The following is a 27,260-nucleotide window of genomic DNA, read 5'->3' as shown; positions in this document are numbered from 1 at the left end:
TTCAGCTCCAATATCAAGTTAGCTGCAAAGCCCCACTTCTTACTGAATCTAAGCAAGTGCACTGACATATTCAGAGTGCATCAGATACATTTCAATAATTAATTCTTAACTCAAGGAGAAATCAGGAAATCAGAAGAACAGTAGGCTGAAATATTGCCAGTGGGAAAGGAAAAAAAATCAGCAATAGATAGAACCTTTTCAAGCTGAAAACATGTCAGTGGGATACCGCTGGGGCCAGGGGTGATACTTCAACGTTTATTATTATTATTATTTACATAAAACACCCAAACAGTAATGTGACATGTTCAGTATATAACTTCTCAGAAATAGGTAGTCTTATACAAATAAAACTGCAATTTCACTACAGAAAGAACTGAATTAATGACATATTAATATAACGAGAAGCCTGATTCAAATAATACCAAAAAATATGTCCTCTTTTAAATAAAACAGATGGTAAAATGTAGGTGTATGGTAGGAACTGAGGAAGAGTTCTATCCAGGCATGTTGGGACAAACTTGGAATCCTAGCACACAGGGGTATGAGGTGGGAGGATTCCTGTGTTCAAGGCCACCCTGCCCTGCAGAGTAAGTACCAGCATAGGTGGGTATACATTGCAAGAATGTATTCAGAAAATATGCCATAGTGAGCTCCACCAAGAAGGCTTATGTATCTACCACAGATATTCATTTATTTTCATAAGGAAGACTATTGCAAGATTGCTAAGTGAATCAATAGAGTTCTATGAGTGAGTAAGTAAATTTTTAGTATAGAAAAGATAAATTCTGCATAGAATATCTAAGTCATGCATAAGAATCATTAAAGTAAATTAATATCATTCCAATGGAACTGTGTGCAAAAATAATAGTTCCTGCCTCACAAATATGTCTGTCAGATATATTGGGCCAGAGGGCTGAAGAAGATGCTCCAACATCATAGAGAGTTTTGGGTAACTGTTTGGGTAGAAAACTGTCTCTGTCATCCTCTCATTTGGGAAGCTACTAACCTGCCCTCCTGGCATACTCAGGTAATCAAGTTTATTCCTTCTCTGGCCTCTGATAGAGTGGAAGACTAGGTAGCTCAGTTTTACAATGAAGCTTAGTTGTTTAGGGGTTAAGATGTTTTTAGGTCTAGATAGATGTTTTAAGTTGATAATGACAAGATGTGATGGATATTTATTTACATTCAGAATTTTAGACTCACCAAGATAGGGAAGATGGTTTCTTCAAGGCTGTCAAATACCGAGAGGCAAAACACTAAAAATGTTTCATTTATATAATTCTTGATTGTGTCATGGTTCTTCTTGCTATAGGTAGTTTATTGTATATATGTATAATAATATAAATGTATATGAAAAATAAAAAATAACATATATGTATATATATTTCATGAGTTTTGTGGTTATGCTTTTAATTTGTTTATGAATTATTACTCTCAGTAATACTATTTTTAAAATAATATGACAATTTATATGATTAAAGTCAGTGATAGATCAGTAAAACAAGTTCTATTTAATTCATCATTTATCTTGTGTCTGGTTTTAGTGTGCTTTTAGGTGATAAAGACTGAGGAGTTAGCATCATCCTGATTACTGAAGTCGCTGACCTATGTAGAATATTTTTCATAGTTAACTTTTGATATCAGGTCTAAGGAAAGGTTAATGTGTGCAGAAAGAGATAGGAGCGTGAAGTCTATAGCATGTTTTATGAGGTGAAATCCTCTCGCTGAATGTAAAAGCTGGTTGCTGCAGGTAAATGTCTGTAACTTGGCAAAAGAACCACACTCCTAATGCTCATTCTAATAAATGTTTATGGTCTCTAGGAAGGAAAAGACAATAAGAGAATAAACAAAGAGACTTATTTTAAATCAGGAAAATGTCGATTGATAATCTTATATGCTTCAATCTAGAACACAAAGTAAAAATCCTGAATGCTTCAAAGAAAATCAAAAGCAGCAGTAGCTCAGCTTCTGTTTATCGAAGGTACTTATACAGGTGTAACATAAAGTATTTGACTATTTCCATGGCAATAATTTACAAAGACATTTGCATAGATTAACACACTCTGTAAGTTGTAGACATGTTCAGTGTATATTATGCAAATACTGTATTAATCAATACTTTTAAATTATTTTTAAATTAAAATAAGTTGCATGTCCTTTGGTCTCAATTTAAGTTTTAAGATAATGAAAGGGAAAAAAAAAACAAAAAAAGAGTAGCATATATATTTGATTTTAATCTGATATTATATAATATAGCATAGTGATGGTACAGATAGGGAATTTTTTATATGTAGCATAATTTCTTATTTGGCAATGAAATGACAAGAGTCATTCTATTTTTGTTTTTCTCATGGGGAGAAATAAATCATCTAAGACAGGAACAAGTGACATTGCCCTAATGTACTGTGCAATTACACAGAGATCTTTAGAAACAAACAGGTCCACTGTTGGTTAAAGATAAATCTCACTATGCTGAAATAGAGGATGATACCAAAATATCTCAGATGTGCAAGTCAAATGGGTATAGACTTGCAATAATTTCACTGTCAAGGACTCTAAACATTCCTATATCTGTGTTAAAATAAAGTTCATAGCATTATTCACTTTACTCAAATGTGTAAAATTAGGATCTCAGTAAGCAAACTGTTCGGAGGTCCTTGGGAACAGAAATCTCATCCACTTAAATAAAGAACAAAGACAACACCTTTCTAGACAAGAAGGACCAATGCGTATGTGGACTGTTGAGCATAATGATGCTATATTGTAGGCACATAGAGAGTTCTGAATGAAGAAGCCATTTTAAATGGTAGCTTACTCATTTGTATTGATGTGAGGAATCAATCAGAGAGAAGGAAGTTACGTCCAGGGTTCTCTCCCTCCCTCTCTCCCTCCCTCCCTCCCTCCCTCCCTCCCTCCCTCCCTCCCTCCCTCCCTCTCTCTCTCTCTCTCTCTCTCTCTCTCTCTCTCTCTCTCTCTCTCTCTCTCTGTTATTAATTACTTTACATCCTGGTCTTAGTCTTCTCCCTCCTTTCCTCCCTGAGCACCCTCCCTCCCTGTTTATTCTTTCCCATCTCTCCTGCTCCTCAAAGAAGAAGAGCTCCCTAGTCACCCACCCCAGCCTGTCATGTCCCACCAGGACTGTGAGTGTATTCTCTCTCTTACCCCGTGGCCTGGCTAGGTCGTATCTCCAGGGGTAAGTGATTGAAAATCAGGCAGCAGAGTCCATGTAAGTGTCACCCTCATTCCCCTTATTAAAGTATCTATATGAGCACCAAGCTACCCATAGGTTACATCTGTGTAGAGGCCTAGGTTCAGTCCATGCATGGTCTTGTTTGGAGCTTTAGTCTCCACAGACGTCTATGGGGCCTGGTAAGTTGGCACTATTGGTCTTCTTGTGGAGCTACTATCTTCACCAAGTCTTTCTATCTTTTCCCCCACTCTTCCATAGACTCCCTATGACTCACCTAGTGTTTGGTTGTGGGTCTTTGATGATGTTTTTATCTTCTGCTGGATGGCACAACTCAGAGGACGGCTATCACTGGCTACAGTCTTCAAGCAAAGCAGAGTATCCTTAATAGTGTCAGAAGTTGACTGTCTCCCATGGGGTGGGTCTTAGGTTGGGCCTGGCATTGGTTGGACATTTGTGAAGTCTCTGCTTTATTTCTGTCCCTGAACATCTTGTAGGCAGGGTTAATTTTGGGTCAAAGTTTTTGTGGGTGAGTTGGTGTTTCCCCTCCTTCCACTAAGAGTCCTGTTGTAGGTGGTGCAATTGGTTTCTTTGTGAAAGCAAAGAACAGCAAATTGTGTCAGCTGGTGTTGTAGGGACATGAAACACTGATGTGAGTTTGAGAATTACTCAAGTAATACGAAAACCTGAGTGATCTATTGGTAATCACATCACTGCTGATATACAGGAAGAGGATGGCTAGAGTGTCAGGCCCTTTAAGAGAAACAGGAGGAGGAAAAGAATGATACTGTTTGTTATCAATGTAAAGCAAAAGCTGGCCTCAATAGAAAAAATGAGCCATTATTGACATTAAATTGAAATAATTGGTCACTTAAGCAAGACTTTGGAACTAATGTTGAAAAATGTAAGTTACTTCATCTGCATACTGTTACAAAGAGTTCATTATTCCTTATATTTTACTGGAGCTATCAGGCTGAATTTTATTATGGCCCTCACGGGGTAAAGCAAACCAGAGGAAAACATATAAATCAGGTTATCCATTGAAGATGAAACTGTTCTGTGATGCCAAGTGAATAAAAAAAGCTGACTATATTTATAGATATCAGAGTCTACATGCTTGCTTATCAAATCCCTTATAAATAAAATGTTATCAACTGAAGTGTACTTGTAATTAATGTCGTTCCTTTATGTTATTGAGCTCTGATATCAATTATATTTGTGGACTCCATTTCATGTAAGAGTATAATTTATAATGCATTTGTTTCTGAGGTAAAGCTGGCTGGAGGTGCTTGATCATTTTCCCAGACTAACTGTTCAATACTGTATCTCGGATCTGTCCTTTGCATAATATTCTCAGCAACTCAAGGGACAACAGTAATTGTGATAAATACAGACAGGTATATGACATGTCACAGCATTATATCATAAAAGTCCATATTGTAAAATTCTTGTTTCATGGCCTCCCTTTGTTGTTTGTAAAATAACCAATAGATTAGGTCTCAAAGCTCAGCTGATATTAGTATTCATATTCAAACAATTGTTAAACTTTTTTCAAGTGTTTTATTACTGGATAATGTTTTGATAATAAAATTAGAAGTCCTGTTGTTTTTAAAAGGCACTATCTAAAAATGCATTTATTGAAATAAATTCAACTTGTATTTTATGCAAATTTCCAACAGTTGCATTATATTATTCCTTCACAAATATTATAATTAAAATTTTAATTTTATATGATATATAAAAATAAATATATTATATTTTAATATATTTAATATAAAATTTATATTTTTATATATTTTCAAGTTTTTATCTTTCATTGAACTAGATTTTTCACATAATTTATCCTCATTTCAGTTTCCCTTCCTTCTACTTCTACAAGATCTCACCACCTCCTTTCTCACTCAGATCCATTCCCATTTGTCTTATTAGAGAACAAACAGGCTTCTAAGAAACAATAATAAAAGAAAAAAGAAAACTAACACATAAATATTGACAAAACAAACAGAAGAGAAATACTTAATCAAAGCCATTTAAACTCCCTTCATTTTTTTCTCAGTCTTATAGCTAATCTTAGATTGATCATTTATATTTACACAATCTATTTATGAAGTTAAGGGAGTCAAACAACTTAAAGGAAAAGAAATCATGGTGAACTTATTTAAAGCCCATCTACACAGATGCATTTTAGTGTCCATCTCCTTATTCAGCTCTGCTTTAAAATATCATATCATGTATATATATAGTAAAAAACAAGAAAGATTTCAGCACCAAAGGAGATGGTTGGTTGCTGAATCAAATTAGGCCAAGTCAAAACTTAATAACATAATATAAGATTAATAATGCAACCTATACTTGGTTATGCTTTAAAAAGTCAGTGGTAGAGTACTCAATGAACAGCCTTGTGGTAACTCTTATTGCCTTGGAGTGATTTTATACAAAAATCATATGTATTGTTTCAGTTAGATTTTTAAATATGTATTCATGTTAGGAGCAACATCTAGTTTTTTTTTCCTAATTGAAAGACTGATATGTCTACTAAGGTTTTGAATTAGATCACAAAATATAATATATACAGTCTCTACTTTCAGCTGTAATATAGTGTACTTTCAAATATAATATGTATTTGGTAAATTAAAAGATAATTAATTAAATGAGAGCCAATTGTTGTGTCATCAAATGGGCATCCTATGGTAATTGTTAAATATAACCATTGTAGCTTCCTTATACCACCGCAGTTTGTGTATAATGGACTATAAATATGTATAGGTTCTTCTGGTTTATTTTGAGGAATGTCTTAAAGATAACATAATTTATTATCTTAAATTTAAATTTTCTAAGCTTTATGTAGTACAATAAAGAAAATATAAGAAATATAAAAGGACGGGAAAGGAGAATTATGCTGATGAAACTAATCATGGGAAATTCTCATTAAGGAGATATTTTGATTTAATACTTATGGAGTCACTTTGCAGAAATGACCTTTGTCAACATGACCCAGGGGAAATGATGAATTAAATAACCTTTGAACATCAAACAATTCCTAAAACAATTGCTAACTCTCCTAAATGCCTGTAATGAGTTGTATATTTTAATTGTTAAATCAGCTATATTTCAGGTACATTTACATAAATAGCCCTGTTTTGTGAAGGGGAAAAACATTTCATTGATAAAGAATCATGTCATATTTGCTTATTTGAAAGTTTCAGTCCTTCAAATTACTCAAATTCAGACTTCACAGAAGCATTTATCCATCTCTATGGGAAGTTATACATGCCTTGTCACTCATCCATGTCCCTGTTTGTGAATTTCCTTTGCATACACGATTGCAAACTTATTATATAGACCATTGTGAATATATATATATGCATATATATATATATATATTATGAAGAGTCTTAAATTCTAGTTAGTGAGTCAGCCTTTTGACATGAGAGATTCCACAATGAGTTTTACTCTGGGGTGAAAGATAACTTCACTAAATATTTAATATATTTTAACCTAAACTGTACACTTGCTTCTATATGAATAGCAGACATATAAATTAAACTGAACAGCTGACAAGGATGGGTAATAAACTTAAAAACTGTCCATGTTTTAGTTTATGACACCTATATTTACTTTCCGCTTTCATGTCACCAAAGTAATCTCCTACTGAATTTTGTAGAAGCAAAAGTATAAAGAATACTATTTACTGTTTTCCATCTAGAACCTAATTTATGTGACAACATAGAATTTTAAAATTATTTTTATGACAAATCACACTTAGCATACAACCTTTAGTTTGAGAAGTCATGTTTGCAGTGGTACCCTATACATATGAATATATATGTATATATATCATATATACATACATTCACCATATATACACACACATATATGACACATCTTTATTATTTCAAAGATAAAATCAATAATATATATAATAAATACTTTAGGAACACTTCTTGGCTTTCTGCTCATATCAAGTGCAGAATTCTTTCGGAAAAGTTATCTCAAACTATTTTCCAAAATATAATTTATATTTTTTATTTTGTCTTTTCCCTTTCATAGTATAACAATAAACATTTTTGCTATTGCTTTTAAAATAGAAAAAAATCAAGAAATAATATACGTCAAGTTGGATGTTCCCAGCAGCACAAGATTCAACAATAACCCTACTCTTATAACCCGGATTCTCATTGGGTCCTGCTTAGGCCACATAATATCCTTCCTTGAGTGGGCATGGAGGCTTCGAGGGAAAAGTTCAGGAGGCCTAAATGCTGTAGAAAGAACTCCAGTGAAATAAAAAATTATCGGGAATTGGAGAAATAGTCTTCCGAGAGAAGAGTACACCAGTTAGTTCTTCAATATATGTCTATATAAATATTTAGATATACATGTACAGATACACGTATGCATTCCCAAAACATAAATATAACATGCAGTCTCTATAATATCATTTTAATGTATATATAAATACATATGCATTTTTGATTCAAGAATTAATTGAAAACAAGGTCTTGAATTTTAAAGTGAGCAAGAAGTATTGTGAGAGTTGTGAGGGAAGAAAAGGAAGAGAGATGAGATATAATCATATTATAAGATAAAGCAATAATTCTCAACCTGTGGGTTGCAACTTCTTAAGCAAACAGCTATCTCCAAAATATTTACAATATAATTCATAACAGTAGCAAAATCATGTTTATTAAGTAACAATGAAAATAATTTCATGCTTGGGAGTGTCAACACAACATGAGGAACTAAATTAAAGCATCACAGCATGAGGAAGTTGGAAAACCATTGATCTATAAAAACAAAAATATATAGTTGAAAAAGAAAGAACCATTTTAATCACAGTTTGAAAGGTGTCCATATTTGGACACTTATTTTCTGTCACTTTGTCACTATTAGACTATAAGGCTGAATTTCATATTTGGCATGGACATGGCTGACTACATCATGGTGACTGAAAGAAAGAAGATGCTCCAGCACACAACAAGAAAATTTGCTCAACCGTGTTCATAGCAGCCTTATTCATAATAGCCAGAACATGGAAACAGCCTAAGTGTCCATTAGTAGAAGAATGGATAAAGAAACTGTGGTACATATACACTATGGAATACTATTCAGCTATTAAAAACAAGGAATTCCCAAAATCTGTGGACAAATGGATTGAGCTAGAAATGATCATAATGAGTGAGTTAACCCAGAAGTAGAAAGACTCAAATGGTATATACTCACTTATATCTGCATACTAGCCCAAGGGGCATGTCCCACGAAAGCCTTCACTTACCAGGAAACTGAGACAGAGGGGAGGGCATCCTAATGGGACTCTAAATGAGAGAAGCATGGGAGAATAGCAAAGTAGAAGGATCCAGAGGGTCCTAGAAACCTACAAGTAGAACATTATGATAGGCATATTTGGGCCCAGGGGTCCTGCTCAAACTAAGGCACCAGCCAAGGACAATACAGGCGGTAAACTTTAAACCCCTACCCAGATCTAGCCAATGGTCAGAACACTCTCCACAGTTGGGTGGAGAGTGGGATATGACTCTGGTGCCTCACATTTGACCATGTCCCCTGGAGGGGGAGACCTGGTAGCACTCAGAGGAAGGGCAGCAGGTTCCAAGAAGAGACTTGATACCCTATGAGCATATACAGGGGGAGGTAATCCCCCTCAGGAACAGTCATAGGGGAGGGGAATAAGGGGAAAATGGGAGGGAGGGAAGAATGGGAGGATACAAGGGATGGGATAACCATTGAGATGTAACAAGAATAAATTAATAAAAATAAAATCTTCAAAAACCAAAAAAAAAAAAAAAAGAAAAAAAAAAGAAAAAAAGTGGCTAGAGTACTAATCTTATCTTTCAGAGCTTCCTTTCTTGTACTGTTATACTGAGTCTCACTCCCTCAAAAATACATTACTTTTCAATAATAGCACAGGCTGCTATCTCTGGGGAAATATTTTTTGTAAATATATTTAATTTTAATTTTAATTATTATAATTTATTCAAATTAAATCACAATGTTATCCTGTTGCTTTTATCTTCCTGTTCCCACCCTCCTTCCTCTGCTCTATTCCCCTCCCCCAGACCTCTGGCTGAAGGGTACCTCTTCCTCTGTTATATGACTACAGCATAACAGGTTTCATCTTGATAGTCTGCTTCTCCTTCTTCTGTGTGCCTGCTGTGCTTCTCTACCAAGGGAAAGTGATCGAATCATGGGCACCATGTTCATGTCAGAAGCAGTACCTGCTCCCCCCCACAACCATGGAGAATGAGCTGTCCATTGGCTATATCTGAACTGGGTGCCTAGGTTTATTGTATGTGTTGTCTTTGGTTGGTGCAACAGTTTGTACAGGGCCCCCTGGGTCTAAATTCTTCTGTTTTGATAGTTGGCTTGTGGGGCTCTTAAACCCTCTGGTCTTCCCCTCCATCCTCTGTCCTTCCATACCACTCTCCGCACTCCACCCAGAGTCCAGTTGTGAGTCCCAGCATCTGTCCTATTCCTCCACTGGGTGAAGTCTCTCAGAGGACATCTATATCGGGCAAGTAACCACTTATAAGTGAGTATATACCATGTGTATCTTTCCGGGCTTGTGTTACCTCACTCAAGATGATCCTTTTTAGTTTCGTCCACTTGCCTGCAAATTTCAAGATTCCTTTGCTTTTAATGGCTGAGAAGTATTACGTTGTATAAATATGCCACAGTAATTTTAACCACTCTTTGGTTTCCAGATTCTGGCTATTAGAAGTAAAGCCACTATGAATATAATTGAGCAAATGTCCTTGTTGTATGGTGGAGCATCTTTCAGGTATATACCCAGGAGTGGTACCTTACACCTACCAGAGTGGTGAATACCAAAAATTAAAGTGACAGTACATGCTGGTGAGGTTGTGCAGAAAGGGGAACACTCTCCTCCATTGCTGGTGAGAGTGCAAACTTGTACAACTTTGAAAATCAATATGGCACTTTCTCAAAAAATTGAGAGTAATGCTATGGTAAGACCCAGATATACCACTTCTGGGGAAACATTTTATACTCAACCATAATGTCTTCTTAGCAACACTTTCTTCAATAGTCTTCCGAAAGTTTCACTTGCTAAAATATATGACCCTAGAACTAAATCTCACTGGTTCCTTATGACAGTGTTTCAGGGTTCATAAATATTTTTTTACAGATAATCTGTGATAAGTACTAAAATTCTCCTTAGTCTATCATCATAATCTGTTTCTCTCAAAAATCCAATAGTGAATTCTCCATTGTGATGTTGCTCGCCAAAGACCATCTAACTTAATTGAGGCCATTTGTATTTTTAAGAAATGCTTTCTCTGTTTGCTTTATAGTTCTTTTTTGGTTCCTTGCAAGTGTTTCCCATTTTCTAACTCTATTGCTCTACACAAAAGCTTAGTCATAAGCTCTTTGGTCTTTTCTCACCATCTGGTTATACGTTTGATACGTTTTCTATTCTTATTAGTGTGAGATATAAATGGCTAGTGTTTAGAATATATGAAATTTCCATATGCTAGCATGAATGGGGTAAAATGCAATGAGTAAGATCTCAATACAAAGTCACCAAATGAAAGAATGTATCAGCTTTTTTTATAAGGGTATTTAGTAAGAAAAAGCATGCTTGGAAAGTACTTCATTATTATAAACTTCTCCATGTGTTTGAGCCTTTGATATGGACACATCAGTGGCTACATTTTATTCAACATTGAGCCTCAGGCGCTTGTCTCAGTAATTCTGATCCATTTATTTTAGTCTATATAATCTGTTTTTGTTTTCATGTGTTCTTCTGCACCAATGTAAATCTATAAAGTGAAGAGTATTGATAAGTTTATCTCTACTTTAAAGGTGGCTGAAGGAGAGTAAATAAAATATCAAATACTAGAAGCCAGGCAGAACAACATTCTCCATAGATACTAGTGCTTTACAAGGTGCCTTACTAGTGATAAATGTGATGTCTTGCAATATTATTTCCCCTAAAATATATAACCATAACCTTTTTAAATTTAAAGTAAAAGGAGCCTTTATTTTTAGTGTAATTTAACTTTTAACCTTCTAACATTTGTTTTCAAGATGTTGCTAAAATTCCCAACTTACTGCTTTAGACTGATCACTGTGTCTCATTATAGATTATTTCTCATTATAGATTATTTCTGTTTAGAAACATATAAAGCTCACAAAGCACAGAATTTTAATTACAGTCTTTCTAAACCTGCATGCAGCAGCTGTAAAATAAGCAAATACCAACTTTATTAGCATAATTGAATAAAATGAACCAGCTGAAATTGAACAGCAGCAGATCATGTTTTTTAAGTTGAGACCTGTTTATGCTCTATCAAAAGGTTTTATAATAGTTTGTTTGTGTCTTACATGAGACTGTAAACTACAAATGCTTAAACTAACTTATGATTGCTATATAAAGTTCTGTCCTAGTTTGCGACAACAATCAGTTCTACATCCACCTTACCAGGAAGCTCAGACCTGTATTTGTATTCAAGAAGGCAGAAATGATGAGGAATTATAGCTCCATTAACTCCTGTAAAATATAATATTGTTTTAGACTTGCAAATGTAATGACTACCTGGAGGGTCCTATCATTCAGGATCCAGACTAATTTGTATTGAACAACATGAACAGTACAGTTACACAACAGAAATAAATGAGAAATGCCGGAGAAAAAACACATGTCAAAATCTCCACACAGCAAGAAATAAAAACAAATGAAATTGAAAGAAGCTGCACTTTAGAATCAACTGGAATTGTCTACTCTTTGACCCTTTGAGTCAACCTATGATTAAATTTTCATGTGTATACACTATTGATGCTCTGAGCATAGCATATCACATTATCCGTGCTTGAAGTGTTCCTAGAACATTTCTCATCTAATTCTAAAATTACCTTCTTAATTTCCCAACATAAATATCATAAAGTAAATGAATGAAGCATCCAGAAACTAAAATAAAAACAGAAGGATAAATAACACAATATATGAAGAGTTGAAGAGATGGCTCAGTGGTTAAGAGAGCTTGTTGTTATTCCAGAGAACCAAGATTGATTTTCATCACCCACAGAGCAGCTTTAAAAATACATATAAATGCAGTTTAAGTGGTTCTGAGCCCATATTCTCTCCTACTGGGCATCAAGCATGCATGTGGTGCACACATACTTGTACATGCAAAGCACCCATGCACACAGAACAAACAAACTACCACCAACAACAAAAGCTGCGTGAAGAATATATTCTCTGCAATTGTTCCATTTACATGCTTGTGCTAAACAGCCCATCATCACTTTCAACTCTATCTTCTATTTGAGTAAACATAGACCCAAATGGATATTAAATGATATTTATGAAAATAGAAGTGATAATTAGCATTGTCTCATTAGAATTTTCAGAAAATGAGAGCTTAAACTATACAGTTAGCATGTCTTATTTGGTCCTTTGCCCTGTCTTGATCTTCTGTGACATTAATCACATGCCTTAAGTATTTGCTCTTATTTTCACGGTCTGAAGAGAACAATTCACTTATCTTAGTAGGCTTTATAATGTTTATTTAGCAAAAAACATGCCAAATGTTTAGTGGAAGACCCATATTAAATCCAAGAAGGAATACTTCTTATAATTATTATATTTTATATTTTTAATCGATGAATTCATTTAGTATTCAATAACAAGTATACATATAGAAATCATTTTCTCATTGTGTATAGTGTTTTCTTTAATAGTTATCTTAGAGGAGTAAGACAACCTGGATTGTAGATAAGGAAACGCATTTTTTAGGAGGTTCTACTGCCATGCCTTCCACCTTGAGCCCTAGGTGAATATAGGTTCTAAAAAGATAAATTGTCTTATCACTCTATTACATGTGTTTTCCTTCTTCACTTGTTTCACCAGTTCTGCCTGATGTGGTGAAAATAAATATAATCTTCAAAATTTTTGATAAGTAATTTTGATTATGTTGAAACCGTGTAAGAGTTCATTTAAATTAAAATTAAGCATGGCTTCTGTAGATGCAGGTAATCCTTTTCTCCCCATTATATTTTTCCTCATTTTTTTCCACCAGTAATGAAAACAAGTTAATTTAAATTTTATGTGTTATATCAATCACTCTTAATAGCTTTCTTCATTTTTTCCTTTATTTATAATATTGTTAGTAATGGTAATATTTTAAAATTTTGGTTTTTATCAATAATAATAAGAAAGATAAGCTATTTACCTGGTGAATAATTCACACTTTATGTACTAAGTCATCTTTATTTATAATGATGATAATGTTATGAAAGTTATCATGACAATAAAATTCAGCTGATACTCAAAAATTAGTTTTTAAGCATGTGTTCAACTGATTTTATATGTGTTTGCTTCCAACAGATGTGCCATTTGAAGAATGACAATAATAATAACAGAAATAAAAAAGTTGTGTGGTACGATAGCCTCCAGTGTTAATTCCTTTTAGTGGATGGACCCAAGATATTTATTGAAGCTGACTACTGTGAATTTCTCGGTCACCATACCTTGCGCATTGTAAAAACAGGATTCAACCCATGTCTGTGTTAAAATTAAAATCTTAACCTGTGAAACCCCCTTATAACACAAAATAATGTGTTATAAATGGGTTCTGTTATATTGGTATTCCATCTAAACTAAATCAAGCGATCATCAAAGCTATCTCTCAACTTTAATTTCTTATGTCCTATTTGGTTTAGGTTCTAATATTATATATTATATTCAAGCACATATGCATAGACTAACTTTATTAAGTTATCCTAAGAACAAATATTCCAAATTAAAGAAAATTTAAATGCTTATTCCACTTTTTCCTTCAAACAATATATACCTAGATAGCTAAGAGCTCTGCTTTATTTTTTAATTCTTATGTAATTTTAAATTACTTATGTTAATTTTCATCTGAGCATTTTATCGTAGTAAAATGAAGGTAAGAGTCACGGCATCAACTTTGGCAATACCTAAACACTGACCCGATAGAAACAGCATGAAATCATTACTGTTGCAGCCAAATTCTGAATAGAAAAAAAGAAATGAAATCAGAGACTAAAAATGTATTTGTTGGATTTTTAAAATTGAAAATATATGAATCAACATTAACTTACAATAAGTTTAGTAAAATTCTACACCTCAACAAGAAAGTCAAAATTATTTTACATAAACACATTTCAAGAGTAGTGCAGGATTGCTGGTTTACTCTAACTTCTTAAGTAGCAATGCATTGATAATCTTATTTAAAATTCAGTATGATATACAAATGCAGAGTTGACTGTACTGAGTTGAGAATTAAGCAGGAAACTAGTTAAAAACAACTCCAGGCAAGCTCAGAGGAATGAATGTTTTGAAGACGAGAGAAACTCACATAAAAGCTAGTGTGGGGACAGAATTAGGACAATGTGATAGCTAAGTGCCTATGAGGGCTATAGGGGAGGGAAGTGAAAGATGTTTTAAATCATTTAAAAATTGAAAAGTAGGCAGATACTGATGTTTTAGAAGGTGTGGCAAAATTTTGCAAGATAAAATAAAAAATAGCTTTTAATATTACCATGGAAATATTTAACATGGAGAAAGAAATATCAGGACTGAGAATACAAATTTAAGATAATATATAAACAGTAATTATATTAATTGACATATATGACTGTAAACAAGAGAAATCTTAAATAAGTGTCATCTTTTAAACTAATAAAATACATTAGTGTTCTCCCAGTTTCTGAATTTGAAATGCCTTGCTTCAATCATTTGTCTTTTCTTAGATGTTTCTTACTAAACCGTTCCACAAAAAAATATGGTCACGAAAAGTAAACTTACAATGGAAAAAAGATAGCATCTTCAACAAATTGTGCTCATCTTACTGGATGGCTACTTGTGGAAAAATGCAAATAGACACTTATTAGTCACACTGCACAAAAGTAAAGTCCAAGTGGATTAAAGACCTCAACTTAAAACCAGGCATACTAAATCTGCTAGAAGAAAAAGTGGGGAAGAGCCTTGAACTCATTGGCACAGGAGACAACTTCCTGAGCAGAACACCAATAACTCAGGATCAAAGATCAGCAACCAATACATGGGACCTTATGAAAGTAAAAGCTTCTTGTGATGGGTGGATCGTGGCCCAGGGGGGTCTGCTCAAACTACTGCACTAACCAAGGACAATACAATAATAAACATTGAACCCCTACTCTGATCTATCCAATGGACAGGACATTCTCCACAGTTATGCGAAAAGCAGTGACTGACTTTGACATGAACTATGGTGCTTCATATTTGACCACCTCCACTTGGTGGAGAGGCCTGATGGCACTCAACGAAAGAATAAGCAGCCTTCCAAGATGAGACTTGATCACCTATGACCATATAGGGGAGAAAGATGTCCCCTTTGGTCTTAGACCTAGGCGAAGGGGAATAGGATGAAAGCAGGAGGAAGGGAGGAATGGGAGGATACAAGTGATGAGATAACAATTGAACTGTAATCTGAATAAATTAATAAAACTAAAATTAAATTAAGAAAAAAGAAAATGAAAGCTTCTCTAAAGCAAAGGACACGGTCAACATAACAAAATGACAGCTTACAAACTGGAAAAGATATTCACCAACCTTACATTTGGCTGAGAGCTAATGTCCAAAGTATACAAAGAACTCAAGAAATTAGTGGGATATTACTTTCTCACATACTCTGGTGCCTCACCTTTGACCATGTCCCCTGGAGGGGGAGACCTGGTGCCACTCAGAGGAAGGACAGCAGGTTACCAAGAAGAGACTTGATATCCTATGAACATATACAGGGGGAGGTAATCCCCCTCAGGAACAGTCATAGGGGAGGGGAATAAGGGGAAAATGGGAGGGAGGGAAGAATGGGAGGATACAAGGGATGGGATAACCATTGAGATGTAACAAGAATAAATTAATAAAGGAGAAAAAAAAAGAAAAAACAAAAACAAAAACAAAAACAAAAACGAAATTAAACACCACCAAAACAATAATTCAATTAAAAATTGTGTAGAGAACTTAACAGAGAATTTTCAACACAGGAATACTGAAAGACCGATATACACTTTAAAAAATGCTCAATACTCCTACTCATCAGGGAAATACAAATCAAAACTACTCTGAGATCCCATCTTACCCCAGTCAGATCAAAACTCAAGTGACAGAACGTGCTGGCAAGGATGTAGGGAAAGGGGAACATTCCTCCATTCCTGGTGGGAGTGCAAAATTGTGCAACTACTTTTGAAATCTATCTGGTGCTTTCTCAGAAAATTGGCAATAATTCTACCTCAAGACCTAGCCATACCACTCCTAAGCATATACCCGAAAGATGCTCCGTCATACAACAAGAAATTTACTTATTAAATAAAAACAAATGCTTGCACTGTGCAGACAATTTTACCAGGTTTATTTATTATTATTCTAAAGTTGAACTGTTGAAGAAGAAACCTCACCATTACTGGCTGATACTGTGGCATTTTGTGAAATTAGAGACAATCAGAGGCTATTGACCTTCTGTTTCTCACATTCCCATTCCAGCTTCTGGTGGGAGAAAATGCTCAAGACTTCAAGACAGATGTGCATTTCCAGACTGTGTTATTGGTGCTTTATAGAAGTAAGGCCAATTTGGTTGGACTCTTAGAAGATAGCAACCTGTGTACTATTAATGCCAAACGTGCAACAATTATGCCAAAAATATTGAGCTAGCATACCACATACATGGAGAACATGCTTAAGGACAATCTGTGCAGTAAATTTCAAACTCCTAACCAGATCTAGCCGCTGGCAGGATGTTCTTACACAGTTGAGTGGAGAGTGGGGTCTGACTTTCACACGAACTCTGGTGCCTCATATTTGACCACGTCCCTGGATGGGGAGGCCTGGTGGCACTCAGAGAAAGGATAGCATGCTACCAAGAAGAGACTTGATACCCTATGAGCATATACAGGGGGAGGAAATCCCCCTCAGTCACAGTCATAGGGAAGGGGAGTAAGGGGAAAATAGGAGGGAGGGAGGAATGGGAGGATATAAGGGATGGGATAACAATTTAGATATAATATGAATAAATTAATAAAATATATTTTAAAAAAGAGTCCACTATGAGGGAAAATATTTCATTCCCAAAATATTTCCTTCTTCCTGGTATCAATAGTTCTGAATAATAAGGATTTTTTCCAAGGGGTCAAAAGCTACCTAAGTTTATGATTTTTAGTGGAAAAAATAGGGGACAAATATTAGGTATTGGTAGTTTTCTATTTTCATCTGTGTGTACATGATTAACTTAAATTCAAGATATAAAACATCAATGCAATCAAAATATACATCTTTTTAAAACAATGACTAGAAATAAATTTCTATTACCATGAGGTAAAAGACATTATAAAAAGTGTTAATTTTTGCCATTTACAACATCTTGTAGAGGCAAATAATGGGGACAGAGTAAACTGCATAAAATTCCATGCAGAGTTGCATAGACGTAGAAAGAGCCGATGTAAACAAAATGGTTAGTGCTGATCAATAAAGAAGAAATACAGCAAATTATTAAACTAAGCATAGAAATATACCTGCATTATCCAACTGCAAAGATGCACATTACGACCTACTGTTGCGCTTCTTACCTACCCATTTGTTTTATTTACATGTACGCTTTCTATCTTTTGCCCTAAAGCTTTAATTTTTCTTTAGATTCATCAATCATCATAGAGGCAATTAGTACTACAGAAGTTAGTAATGAATTGTAGCAATGATAACCCCTGATCACTCCATTTCCTGTTGTATTACTTTCAAATTCATGTTTCTTTACTTTCTTAAAAGCATGCAGTGTGTGATTCAAAATGACTTTTCTCTGTACTAAAATATTCAGTTCTCATTCCTTCTTCCATAACCTTCGTACCTCTGAACTTTAGTTTATCGACTATACTGTCTCTGAACTTTCTGTCCATCTTCAAGAACCACTGCATGTGCCATGCCGGTCAACAGCTCAAGTCATAAATGAAGGAACTCTAGCCAGCTCAAACCTGTCAAACACGGATCTGGCAGGCCTTGCTCTTCTCTCTAATTCCTTCTGCCTTGCTAAAAACCACTAGATTACAAACTTAAAGATAGTCCCCCTTAGCTTCCCTAATTAACATGCCTAATAAATTAAATACCTCATCCTAACCTGAGGTTTCCCCTTTTAGCTTCATAAGTGCTCATTTTCCTGAGGGCCATGCCTGTCTCTTCTCTACTCAGAGGCCATCCTATGAACCAATCCTTGGACAAATACCCCCATACACTCTCTCTTTGTGCCCTTCTCCTTCTTGCTTCTCTGCCCCCTGTCTTTGACTCTTAGTCCCTGTTCGTTGTGCCTCTGGTGCAAACAACTCTTTGTGCTGGGTACTTGGTCTTGCAGAGTCCTGAGTTGATACCAACCCTTTCAGTGACCAACGCTACCCATAGTTATGCGCTATGCTATGGAATTAACGACATTACTATAAGTTGCTTTATTTACTCAACCTTAAAAACATTTTTGTAACTCTCTGCTATATAAATGCATCATATTTGTAAATCTATAAACATAAACTCGTTATCAAGCATTTCCTTTATTGGCTTGTGAACGTTTATAGTTGTTATTCACTAACCCACCAGAAAATGAAATAGGTAGCATCATTAATTATTATACCACTTTCATTGTGACAAGAAAGTAGGCTAAATCATGAGGAAATAAGATACAATGATTTGCCTTTCATCTTTATAGGATTCCATAGACAGGTAAGCCTTCAGAAGAATAGTTTCAGAAATGACTAGAATTTAGCCATAGGAAGAAGCTATGGTGTTACACCTCAATGTTGAACTCGATAATGAGAACATGAATCCAACGTTTAGATGAACTAGCTTTAGTATTTAAGAAATTAAAACTTTTCATTTGTTTTGTTTTGTTTTTGTGTTATGTATATGTGTACTTGGAATTGGATGAAAGGCCATTAGCCTGTTAGGGAAACATGCTGGCATGGAGCTATATTCCAGCTCATAGAGCATTTTTAGATATTATAGATTACTGTGAGAAATATTAAAATAAAATTGATAAATATAATGTTCTATTTGTGTTCTTTCAAACTCAGTAATGCTTGAAAATATTAAGCCATTTTTTCCTTTGAAGGAAATATTTTAGATATTGACTAAATGCAGCTCACCTATGACATTGTATTTCATATATATCTTAGACACAAACATAATGCATCTATAAAATGAAAGAAAAATAATAACTAGAACTCCAGAGTTAATACTACATAATTTTTAGCGTATTCAATTTTCAGTTAATTCTATGAGAGCACACACTATTTTTCAAAGTTCTATTAATGTTAGTTTATGGTATATTTCACCTAGTTCCCAATTCAATCAAGGAAGAAAATTTTATCAAATCAAATGTTACTGAAGAAAAGCACTTTAATCCATAAAATAATATACAAAAAGGATATACTCCAACAACCATGCAAACACAGACATGCATCAGGAACTAAATCCTAACTAAGGTATTTATGTTTGTAGAAAAGTATGAAAATATACCAAGCAAAATAGAATAATATCACCAATACCAGTGATTCCATCACTAAAAGGACAACAGAAGACTGAGCAGAAATAGAAACAACACACATCATGCAGAAGGAACTAAGGCTCACCTTTGACTTTACTTTTTGAAGCAGCCGCTGGTACCAAGGAAAGGTTGCACAAGAAGAAGAAAGAGACATATTAGATGTGAGACAGGCCTCAGGATGGAAACCAGAGATGTTTTTATCATTAGTCCATTTTGTGAAAGACTATAAATAATATGAAAGAGAAACTTGATTTTTATATTTTGTTAGTCCAGGATTAAAATTCTTAAATAATTTTGAGGAAGAACGAGTCTTGTGGAAATTCCAAGCACAAGTTACCAGATTTCTTTTAAGGAAAAACCATCTTTCTTTCTCTATACTTTTTAAATATTATATTTTAATTAATAATAACCTAAGAAACACTCATAAAATGCTTAATTATATTTAATACTATTTAACAACAAGCAAGCTACTCGTCAAACGTAATTCACAAGAGTGTGTAATTTGAATACAATATTTACTCCAGTAATATACCGAACACACTGTTGAACACATTGTAGAATACATTGGTTGCTTGTCCATGCTTTATAGATGTAGAAAACTGAGCTTGTGCAGCAGCTCTATCTTATTAAGTAATCATGATGCAAGAACACACCAAATTACTTAGTTCTCAGAATGTGTAACGTCTGAAACTAAAATTTGCAACAGAGATTATTACAGAATGTGACAATTGGTCTAAGTGTCGAGAGTAACTGATCATTTGGGTATTCAACATCAGTTGTGAAGGTTACATCACAACTGTGTTAAGGTTCAGGAAAATTTTAAAAGAAGGCACAGAATATGAGTCAGAAGGTGACATCTCTATGAACTCAAGGAAGTTTCACAGATGACAATTCAACAATATGGCTGCCTACATTTGAACAAATGTAACAAAATAGTCTTGCTAAAATTGAAGGAGGGAGCCAGAAGGATTAATATCCATAGAATAGAAATATGGGCAGCTAGCAACTATGAAGAGTGAAAAGAAAAAAAACAAAACAAAAGTAAAAACAAAAAACAAAAATAAAAACAACAACAAAAAACAAAAACAAAAACAAAAAACAAAACAAAACAGTCTTCTACAGGAATGAGGCCAAGAGTTCCATAAACTACTATTAATTAGAAAGAGGCCAACATTTGAGGTGGAACAAGGTAGGCAGGGCTCATGGGATAGGGTGGAAGAAAAGAGAAGTGGGAAACAGTGTTTTAACTTCAATGTTGGAAACAGTATCTGAGATGTTGCGTTATGGCTGTGCTCACTCCTGAGTTAACCCGCCAGTGCACACTCTACAGCAAAGCTCAGTACACCTTACATGGTGCTGCTAGTGTCACTCATCCACTCAGCTGGTTGTCTGTATAACTGTGAGACTTGAACATTCCATTAATTTAGTTGTTGAGATGTGAATCCAAAATGGATATTTAAAAGGAAGGTTCATTTCTGCTGTCTATTAGTGTTAAAGGAAATAGCCTATTCTCTAATGTGGAAATAGGCAATCTACAGTTCAGGGGCAGATGTTTTCTGAGTTTTAAGTTTTAGATGTACTACCAAATATATACTTATGTCAAAGTACTGATATTTTACTTCAAGAGGACAAATTTCTAGGTTAATTTTCGTAATAAAATAACTAGTAAAGATGCAATCTTAAATTCATAAGATGGAAAGTTAAGAAGTGTTAACATTTCTTACTATTTGTTTTCAATAACAAACTGGGGTTTACCTGAGAGGTTGAATTTTAATGCATGTTAAAATTATGGAAACAGGAATATTGCCATTTGACTATGGCTTCTTAAAATTACACACTACTTTATGTCATGCTAATGTTTCACTCAAATTTCAAATGAAGCATTCCAATATATAAATACATCAATTTGTTTATGAGAAGAAAAATTTTACCTAAAACCCAAAATCATCACTTTGGCATTAATTACAATAAAATGATATCCAAAACTCACAAATTACTGAGAAAATAATTAGCATCTACTATGTAATGGTAACAGGCAATTTGGTATAAGATATAATTTTACTAAAATTTAAAAAAATCTATATAAATAGAAATTTTTATAATTCTTGGTACAATTAAATTACTAAAACTTCTCCTTACATAAAAGCACAGAGAATTTAATTCTTAAGTTCTTGGGAAAGTACCAAAATAAAATAGAAAACAAATGTCTGTTTCAGTAGGTACTCAGGCAGCTAACACTAGACCAGCCTGGTTAGTATAATTGGAAAGAGGCCAGGCTACCATGCTTGTTAGCCCAATTATAATTCTCTGCATTTTCAATAAAAGAAGCCGAGATGACAGCAATACTGTCATAAATGTCATGTTCAATACTTGTAAGATTTTCCACTGTCAGCACAGTCCAATTATAAGTCAATTGTAAAGTGCATGTTGCACACCACCCAAAAGAGACTGAAAATTACCTTAAAATGCAATTTTAGTTGTGCATAGTTAAAATGAAAAGAAAGTATTAAAGGTGTTTTGATCAGAAAAAAGTTTTAGATATGGCATGAAAGTTCCTCACTTCTATTACAAAGTATCAAGTTATAACAGTCTCATTGGGGCTGTTCACAGTAGTTTTCTTGTAGAGTAGGTATACTATATTTGTAAATAAAAATTATAAGAGCAGTGAAAAACATGCATAGAATTTTAGAAGTCATACAGAAAGAAAAAAGAACTCCCTGTATAAGTCCAAAAATAATTAGAATTGATTATACTAATTGGGGAGGCTAAGCTCCCTTAACATACAATACAATAATCAAAAAGTAAATATTAACTCATTTTGTTAATAATTTTTTTTTATTTCCACTGAAAATTTTCCATTTAGTTTGTTCCTTTGACAAGGTATTATCTAACAATTGTTTAAGTAAATAGTGATTCTAAAACAGACCACTCAAATGATATTAGAGGCACTACTAAAATGCTAAGCAGAAAGAAGAGAGGAGACTAGCATGCTTCGCATCTTCATACTTGAAATGCTTGACTCTATTTATTGTACTCTTCCAATTATTGTATTGTCATTTGCTGACATGTTTTACTAGTGATGTATAGATTTGAAATCTTATTTATTTATTTTTTTGCTGATGTCTGTTCTTTTTTTTAAGCATATGTTATTAATTTATTCATATTCCATCTAAATTGTTATCCCATCCCTTGTATCTTCCATTCTTCCCTCTCTCCCATTGTCCCCTTGTTCCCCTCCCCTATGACTGTTCCTGAGGGGGATTACCTCCCCCTGTATATGCTCATAGGGTATCAAGTCTCTTCTTGGTAACCTGCTGTCCTTCCTCTGAGTGCCACCAGGTCTCCCCATTATTTATTGTTGTATTCAAATGGCCTGTTAAAGATATTAAGCTAACATTTAATAAGTGGAAACAGTATGACTCGTGTTCATTCAGAACTCTTGGATAGGAACGACTGATCCTTCTACTCATAGCTAATGAGCATGTTATTGAAATATTTTGGTAGATTTTCTCTTGCATTTTAAATTATCCCTTTCATGTCTAAATTTGCACTGTTTCTTAAAAAGGAAGTGTTAAATTTAGAGTTTACATTAAAGATACAAACTGGTTGACTCTATTAATATTCCCTTTGTTAGTTGTTTCCCCATCCCCAATATAACCATATTTGCATAAATTAAATAAAAACCATCGCCAATGGTAAATCCTGTTCAATATTATGTTTAGAAATGCAATGATAATATTTTTTTTTCTCCTGGCTTGCTGTTTTATTTAGTTATCTTTCTCATTAATAAAAATGTACGGTTTTACTTATTTTTAAGAAGTTTATACAATATATTTTTATCATATTCTTTCTTTTACCTAAATCCTTCCCATTCTTCCCTTACACCTTAACCCCCCAACTTCATATTCTTTCCCTCTCTTAAAACAAAACAAAATTACAAACAAATAAAAAGTGAAGTTCAGTTTTTGTTGGCCAGCTACACCTAAGCATGCAGATTTATTCTCCCATGGAATTATTTTGTTTTTTGCTGGTACCTGCCCTGGCAATATTCAACACATCCTAGATCAGGTAGAGACAATTGAAAATTGATAAATGAACAGAAATAATATTATAAAATATGTAATGATGATAGTGACATTAATTCTCTGAGAAACACAATAAAAATGAAATTTCTAAGTATTACAAAACAGTGAGAAGAGAAAGGAGATATGATTTGGGGTCTACCATAAAACTCTCAATTGCAAATCCATAACCAAAACTCCAAGTGGACTTTCAGATACATTTTAAATCCACTAAGGCATATTATTTTTGAGATGTAACTCACAACTTCTAATGTATAGCCAATGACTTTTATTTACATTCATTAATAACAAAACTACAGTAAAACATAATGATGCACACTTGTAATCCCTGTACTCAAGAGAATTAGACTTGCCATGACTTCAATTCTACCATTAGATATATAGTAAGACACTTTCTCAATGTTATGAAAAGGACAAGAAAAAAGAAAAATATATATTTGAGAAAGGCAGTATTACTATATCTAAATTATAAAAAAAGAAGAAAAAAAGCAAATACCTTACAGCATTCTCTCAAGTCGTTAAAATTCAAATTGTATTAGATAGATACTTTTCTTTTTCCTTCTTTTGCTGTCCCTCTTCTCTCTTATCTAACATAAAATAAAATGATATTTCTATCCTAATCACCTTTAATACAGTGTTTCCTTTTAAGGTTACTTTTTAAAATTATCTGAACATTATCTGAACACTAAATTTGTTTTTCTAACACTTATTAAAATCTTAAGACTTCAACATACAGTAATTTAATGAATTTTACAATTTTTTTCCTTTTATATGCAATAATTATTTATTCAGTTAAATACAGATTAAAGATGAAGCATACATATTTGTATGAGAGTGATCAGGTTGGGATGTATGTACCTTTTAATATATGAAAAGAAAACAGCAGGGTACTCATTGCATAATTTATTTTCTTTTCTTCATGACAATATTTTTTAACAAGGAAATATATTAAAATGATGTTGAAATTGATTTATGAAGAAATATAAACTGGGAGCTGGGCATGATGGTGTATGTCTTTATTCCTATAAAACTCTAAAACTACTGTCATTTTCAAATATTTTTAATTCATTGGTATAGAATTCAGCACATTGATATAGAAATATGGCTATTTTTGATATATTGGTGCATAATTTCATATATTGACTATATTTAAGGTTGTTTTTGATACACACAATGTATGTTACTATTCTGGTATGAGATATTGGACTTATTCAACTCATTTACAAATGTAAGGTTTACTTCCAGACCTGTCAAAAGCTTTTATTACAAACTGTTTATGGTAATTAACTTATGCAGGTTAAGAGCTCATCAATCAGACTCGTGGTTATGTCAGATACTGGTCTAGTTTGTCACAGAAATATACATCTTAGGTTGAACAAATAGTAAATATCTAGAAACAAGCAACATTTGCTGATTCAGATTTACTATAGATGATGACAGACAGATAGATATGATTATATGATATGTAAATAGACAGATGGTCCTCACTTTGGAGACCTACAGAATATGACATTTAAAAATGTTTTTTTTGTTTGTTTGTTTTTTCGTTTTTTGTTTTTGTTTGTAGGTTGTTTTTTTTTTTTAATAGTTTTTGGTTTTGTTTTGGTAACTTAAGGCCTTTCTCATTTGAGACATGTCAGCTCCCAGCCTATTTCAACAAAAGTTTTGAGCATCATAAAATCTCCTTTTGGAGATGACTTCATTAATGGCAAGCTATCCACTGGGAAAGCATAGTCCTGTTCTCTCTACAGACAATATGTTGTCCAAAATGGACAACACTTAGAGGCAGGCTGAGTTGACGGCCAAGCTCTGCCATGATAGGGTAAGCAAGTCCTTCGTATTTCCTACTTCACAATTATGTATGCCAGCTTTACTGGGCCATAAGGCTGCTGTTACTGCTCCAATATTATATAGAGAATGGGTAACTGACTAGGCAGTAAACTGTCGTCTTCAAGTTTGGGAAGCTGCTTGCCTGCACTTCCTATCTAAGTAATAATTTTATTCCTTCTCAAGTCTCTGATGTGTTGAAGACCGTCTAGTTATAGTTTTAAAGGTTTGAGTTGTTTAGGATTTAAGAAAATGTTTTAAAGGATAGAAAAATGATTTTTAAGTTGATAAATACATAATATGATAGAAAATGATTTAGGTACAAAACTTTAAGTGCACACAAATAGGATAGGCAGTACTTTCTTCATGGTTGCTGAATACAAATGATATAAACATTTTGAAAGTAACTTTTACATATGGCTTTACTAATAGTTTCATAACTCTTCTTACAGTATGTAATTTATTATAAGTAAATCATCGTTATGCATTAAAAATACAGGCAAATATTAACACCAAAATGCTTTATCAAAGAAGTACACAGGAAATAATAGAAATAGAAAAGCAACATTCTATATTCTTACTCTGTGTGTTAGCTGGACAAGACAGATCTCTTTTTGTAGTTGTATGATATGAGAGAGAATACCAAACATACTATGCCATCTCACGGAAGAACAAAACACCACAAAAGAATTAATTATTATTTCATTATGTGTCAAAATAATCAAACCTGGCATTAGGGTTTGATGATAAATAGACAGGAGAGGCTCATATATTTGAACATTTGGCCCCAGCTTGTGTTTGGAGGCTATAGGACATTCAAGGAGCTTAGGCATACTTAACAGAAATGATTTGCTGGGAATAAGCCTTGCTGGTCAGATCTGCTTCTGGCTCTTCCCTAGCTCTCTGCTTCTGGTCTACAGCAATAATGTGGTCAGCATTACCAAACTCCTTCTGCATAGGACCAGATAGAAAGCACTGTGCTGCATTTTCCTGAGTCCTCTGAATCACTAGACAAAGTACTGTGACCCCTTAGGTGTGTCTATCATGCTACAGTTAGGAGAGTGATTAAGAAGTCTGAATGGAATAAAGGCTCCAATTGAATTTCTAATATTTAATAAAACAGGAGGAATAAATTAGGGCAAGTTAATACAAAGAATAAAACATTAAACACTTATTTTGGTAATTCATCTACTTGCTCCATACATTAGTTAGACAATCCTAATCTGAGTGTTGCTCAGAGGAAGAACCTAAGTGTCTAGGCATGAATTTTAAAACATCCCCTTTTCAAGCCAGAGAGAGCACTTGGGGCTTTTCCAAAGGACCCTGGTTCAATTCTAGCACCCACATAGCAGATCACAAAAATATAAAATTTTCTCCACAGAGTTACATGTCTCAATGTAAAATATTTACACCATATTATTATATATTTATTGGGTTTGTTCTCAGGGGTTCATTTAAGCTTCATGAATCACCACACTTCTAAGGTTCTCTTTCTCTCATTTAAAAAAAATATATTTATTAATTTATTATATATAGAGTGTTCTGCCTGCATGAACTCTTGCACACCTGCAGAGGGAACCAGATCTCATTATATATGGTTGTGAGCCA

The 27,260-nt window shown here is 33.8% G+C and overlaps 1 protein-coding gene across 4 annotated transcripts in view; it reads right to left on the bottom strand.

The window, feature by feature from the left end:
- CADM2 (cell adhesion molecule 2) overlaps nucleotides 1-27,260 on the bottom strand; it is a 918,732-nt gene that overhangs the window by 266,492 nt on the left and 624,980 nt on the right. For 2 of the 4 annotated variants that reach the window (XM_084801707.1, XM_084801709.1), the window contains exon 2: nucleotides 19,829-19,855. The exons of the other annotated variants lie outside the window; for them this stretch is intronic. In XM_084801707.1, the coding sequence (XP_084657833.1) occupies nucleotides 19,829-19,855 (27 nt within the window). The remainder of the gene's footprint in view (nucleotides 1-19,828; nucleotides 19,856-27,260) is intronic. 4 annotated transcript variants of the gene reach the window in all.

The sequence above is a fragment of the Acomys minous genome (genome assembly GCF_964271855.1).
Source record: "Acomys minous genome assembly, chromosome: 11".
NCBI lineage: Eukaryota > Metazoa > Chordata > Mammalia > Rodentia > Muridae > Acomys > Acomys minous.
This window is presented reverse-complemented; position numbering and strand designations above follow the sequence as displayed.